The sequence below is a fragment of the Perognathus longimembris genome, chromosome 16 (genome assembly GCF_023159225.1).
Source record: "Perognathus longimembris pacificus isolate PPM17 chromosome 16, ASM2315922v1, whole genome shotgun sequence".
Taxonomy (NCBI): domain Eukaryota; kingdom Metazoa; phylum Chordata; class Mammalia; order Rodentia; family Heteromyidae; genus Perognathus; species Perognathus longimembris.
Window position 1 is genome coordinate 3,546,963 of NC_063176.1, and position 4,988 is coordinate 3,551,950.

The 4,988-nt window shown below is 50.1% G+C and overlaps 1 protein-coding gene across 1 annotated transcript; it reads right to left on the minus strand.

Moving 5' to 3' along the window:
• Positions 1 to 2,677: 2,677 nt before the first annotated feature.
• Positions 2,678 to 4,715, minus strand: Utp3 (UTP3 small subunit processome component). The gene is given in 3 exon segments (XM_048364712.1): positions 2,678 to 3,478; positions 3,481 to 4,303; positions 4,305 to 4,715. Coding segments are annotated over 3 exon segments (1,446 nt in total). The 5' UTR covers positions 4,638 to 4,715; the 3' UTR covers positions 2,678 to 3,188.
• Between the last annotated feature and the right edge of the window lie 273 nt (positions 4,716 to 4,988).

Genomic DNA, 4,988 nt, shown 5'->3' on the forward strand with positions numbered 1-4,988 from the left:
GTACACATCAGGAGGCTGAAGCTAGCGCTGGAGGCCCACTTGAGTTATGCAGTGAAATGGCCCTCCCAAACCACTCTAACAAGTAACAAGCGGGAATGGATATCTACAAGGATGTAGTGCAGGGTACAGCTTGGTAGGAAGAGGGCTTGCCCAAAGCCCTAGGTTCCATCCCTATGTAAGAAAAAGGTACATTATGTGAAGAACTTTCCAAGTTGGCTTAAATTTTTTAGCTGAACTGTACATGGTTTTCTCAGATCACCTGTTACTCAGTGTTCACCCTTGTGATCCCTTACTTACATGTATGATACCCCTTCCCGAATTATGTTATTTATGGGGTTTAGCCCAAGACCTTGTGAATGCTAGGGAAGTGTTAGGCACTGTGCACTTTTTCTTCTTGGCTATACTGGAGATTGAATTCAGGGCCTATTGTTTTGCCCTACACCACTCCAGCCATAAGCCATATCCCTCCGTCCATTTGTACATTTTTTCCACCTCACAGAATCAGAAAGAACTGCAGACATTCTTAGATATACCAAACGTTCTGTGATACTTAATAAAATTAACTTGTTACCTAGTTCGTAAGATCACAAAAATCATTTTCCAGTTTGCTAAATGTGGACTACTAGGTAGCTTTAAAATTTTTAGTAACAAAACTCATTTTCTATACAAAAACTAAAGAGGCATTTTATATTCCTCAGATAAAAGTATAGGTAAGAAACTGCTTTAGAGAAATTATCCCAAAGTCATCAGTCAGATGATTGTGAAAGTCAGTTGCTCACTAATGTCTTTACATTTTCCATAGCCACATTTTCATAGTCACAAAAACAGAATCATTTATCTACTTTGCTGATCACATAGTGAGTTCACATAGTGAGTTGCTATGAAAAATGACCATGCTAGTCCTTTGTTCATACTTTCTAACAGTCTCAGCACTTCTGTGTTCTGTGAAAGTTGATTATGATTTTTTTTTTTGGCCAGTTCTGGGGCTTGAGTTCAGGGCCTGAGCACTGTCCCTGAGCTTCTTTTGCTGAAGGCTAGCACTCTACCACTGGAACCACAGTGCCATTTCCAGCCTTTAATGTTTAGGTGGAGCTGAGGAATTGAACCAGGGCTTCACACATGCTAGGCAAGCACTCTACCACTAAGCCACATTCCCAGCCCCATTCAATATGAATTTTTGAAGATGTAAACACTAAATCAGCAACTTCTTTTGGTATTAACCAATATTTATAAAAAATGTTGTGGGCTGGGGATATAGCCTAGTGGCAAGAGTGCCTGCCTCGGATACACGAGGCCCTAGGTTCGATTCCCCAGCACCACATATACAGAAAACGGCCAGAAGCGGCGCTGTGGCTCAAGTGGCAGAGTGCTAGCCTTGAGCGGGAAGAAGCCAGGGACAGTGCTCAGGCCCTGAGTCCAAGGCCCAGGACTGGCCAAAAAAAAAATGTTGTGAAGTATCTGAAGGTTATCTGATATAAGCTTAAATTTTCCCCATGTTCCTATGTGAGATATTCCTTTAAACATTTTGTTCTCACAATTACATATATATTGCAGGGATTGACATACAACATGAATAACAAATATTAACTTTAGATCCTCTTTTTTGGCCCTGTCCCAGATTTTCTCATGTGTTCCCCTCTCCCAAATTTAGCATATTAATTTCCTACTGATAATGCAATACTTACTAGGTGATTACTATGTAACGCTTCACATATATTAATTCACTTAATTCTCATATTCCTACAAAGCTGAATAAAACATTATTCAGGTTTTAGATGAATCTGAGGAAAAGAGACAGTGAATTAAAGTCATACATTTTAAGTGACAAAGCTGGCTTAGGAACTTGGATAGTGCATTTACAATCTGCTCTTAATCGGTTAGAAGCTTCTCCATTAAATGAAATGCAGATATCACCCAGGTAAATAACTCCAAAACCTGCACTTTACCAGAAAGGAAGCACAGGATTGGGCTCTGAAGCTAGAAAGTCTTAATAGTTATGGGACCTTGAGAAAACAATTCTCTTTGCCACCAAGTTTCATCTCCAAATGACATGAACACAATACTAGGGTTAAGGATAAGAAAATTAGTAAAAAAAAAAAACAAACAAAAATCCATAAAAGTATCTTAGAGCCTCTTAAAAAATGGCTCAAATTAAGTTGGTCTGGGTTTAATTCTCCAGCAGGTCTCCCCATAGGAGGGTACCTTCCCAGAATTTCATTTTCTTCCTCTTCAATATACAACCATACATGGGAAGTGTTTTACATTGACCTCTGTATCCCTAGCAGTTATAATACAGTTTTTAATGAATTAACAGTGGCATATGGAAGGCTGACTTTTCTTCACTAGCACTATCCAATTATTTTAAGTTATCAATAGTCCCCATTATAGACAAGAGTAGCTCTGAAGAAAAATGTAAATTTGCTGCCACTTACCAAGGTTTTGGCAAACCAAGTATGAATAAAAACAGGAATCAGGGCTGGGGATATGGCCTAGTGGCAAGAGTGCTTGCCTCGTATACATGAGGCCCTGGGTTCGATTCCTCAGCACCACATATACAGAAAATGGCCAGAAATGGCACTGTGGCTCAAGTGGCAGAGTGCTAGCCTTGAGCAAAAAGAAGCCAGGGACAGTGCTCAGGCCCTGAGTCCAGGTCCCAGGACTGGCCAAAAAAAAAAAATAAATAAAAAAAATAAAACAGGAATCACTGTAAATTACCACCAGCGGAGGAGAAATAGAATTTTTACCTTACTTTATGTAAGAACTATTAGAAAACACTTACAAATTGTTACAACTAAGGCCTATCATTTTCCTCTTTCACTTTTGACCAAAGTTCCACAACCTGATAGGCTAGTCTGTAAATAAGGCGATTGCGAATGGCTTACTTTCTTCACCAGAAACACTGTCTGTGTTCTAATTCCATTAATTATTTTGGGAATTCTCTTAGGCTAACACTTGACAACGTACTGCAAAACTTTTCGGACACCATAGCTTTTTCCAGGCATATTCCTACTGCTCCCACAATTTAGTGTGACTTTACACTGAAAAGCAAAATACACTAAATAAACAATAACCCAACTTCTGTTAAGACATTTTTAAACTTCCGATGAGGTATTTACATAGGAACACAATCATTTTGGTGAAAAAAAACCCAAAATTTATTAACTCTTAAAACTGTCAAAAACCTTAAACTACTTGAGCTTAACGCTCTTTTTAACCCCGGCTCGAATGCCAGACAATTCCCCGCTGTAACGCTGCTCCTCCTTGCGGACTTCACGGACCTGGCCTCTTCTTCGGATCTTGGCCCGGCGGAACTTCTCCCTATGTTTTACCCTGGGGTTCCGGTCAATCTTCTTTCTCCTGGGCGTCAGTCCCCTGTTTTTGGCAATCTGGTAGGTAATGGCTCTCTTGGCATTCTGCTCTTCGGGAGCCGGCTCTCCGCGTCCGCTTTCTTCTTCTTTCTTCCTCTTCACCTTGGTCCGTCTTCCATCTCTCGGTAGTACTGGAGGAGCGCGGCCTCGTCCGCGTCGGAATCGTCGGAGGCGTCCGGGGCCCCGACGGTCCGCTCGGACCGGGCCGCCGGGAGCTTCGCTTTCCGCTTCGGTTCTTTCTTACGGGCGCCGCCCTCGCCCGTGAGGAGACGGCGGATCTCGGGGGACAGCTTCTGGTCCACGGCGGACAGCCTGTTGATGAGACGGCGGTAGGTGACGAGCCTGTCGATGACGGGGTGCCCGTCGGCGGGGATCCTCCGGGCCTTGAGGATCAGATAGAAGCTGATGTTGGAGCAGTAGTTGAGGTAGAGGTGGTACTTAGTCCGGAGGTAGCGGCTGCCCCTCCCGGGGGGGAGGACGCCTCGCTCCGCCAGGACGAGCAGCGGCTCCAGCTCGTCCTTGGCCTCCGTCAGCTTCGCTTGCAGGTCCGCCATCAGCTCCAGGAGCTCGGGGGACTCCTTCCGCAGCAGCCTCAGCTTTTCCTTCGCGGACACCTTGGCCAGGTCCTTCGCGACCCGCGTCTCGGGCTCGTCGTCCGCCCGGGGCGCCGGCTTCGCGAACGCTTCCACCCAGGCCACCCCGAAGTCGTCCTCCCGCAGGGCCTGCGCGAGGCGCCGCTGGATGGCGCGGGCCTCCTCCTCCTCCTCCCGCTCCTCCTCCTCCTCCTCCCCCGGCTGGCTCCGCCGGCCGCGGGGCTTGGAGCCGTAGTCGGTGTCGTAGTACAGCTTCTTCCTCTGACCCCACGACAAGCTGGGGTCCGCGGGGGCCGAGGCCTCGCTCCGCACGGAGCTCCCGTCGTCGTCGTCGTCGCCGCCGCCATCCCTCCTCCTCGTCCCCCGCGCTCGCTTCACCCGGGTCGCTCGCGTCCTCCTCGTCGTCGTCGTCCACATCCAGGGCCAGCACCTCCTCCTCCTGCTCCTCGTCCTCCGCCTCGTCCCCGCTGTCCGCCCCGGCCCAGCCCCGGGCCAGGGCGGCCTGGGCGCGGGCCTCGTGGAAGCCGTCCACCGGGTCTTGGTAGTAACTGGCGCTGCCGGGGGAGGGCGGCGACCCCGGCCCGTCCTCCTCGCTTTCCCCGCCCGGGGCGCGGCCGGCCCGGGCGTGCACGGCCGCCCACCGCGCCGCCCCGCGCTGCCGGGACCTCCTCCCCATGGCTCGCTTCCTCTCCGGGCGACCTCGGGGACTGCCGCCCGCCACGCGCAGCCGGCCGGCCGGAGCTCCGGGCACGGATCGCCGCTTCCTTCCGGCCCCCAGGATGCACCTGGGTAGCGCGCGGCCCGCCCCTTCCGCTCGGCCCCCGCCCTGCAGGCTTCGTCCTTCCGGTCCGCAGGCGGGTCCTTCCGGTCCGCCGTGCCGGCTGGTAAAAGGTGTCCGTGTAGAAGAGAAGCAGGGTGCGACCGTGCCGTTCCGCAGCGCGCTTTGCCCGGCACTCTCGCGAGACCGGGCGTGGCTAAGCGCGGGAATTGCGGCCCCGCGGCGAGGCGCGCACTCTCCCGGGGGCCG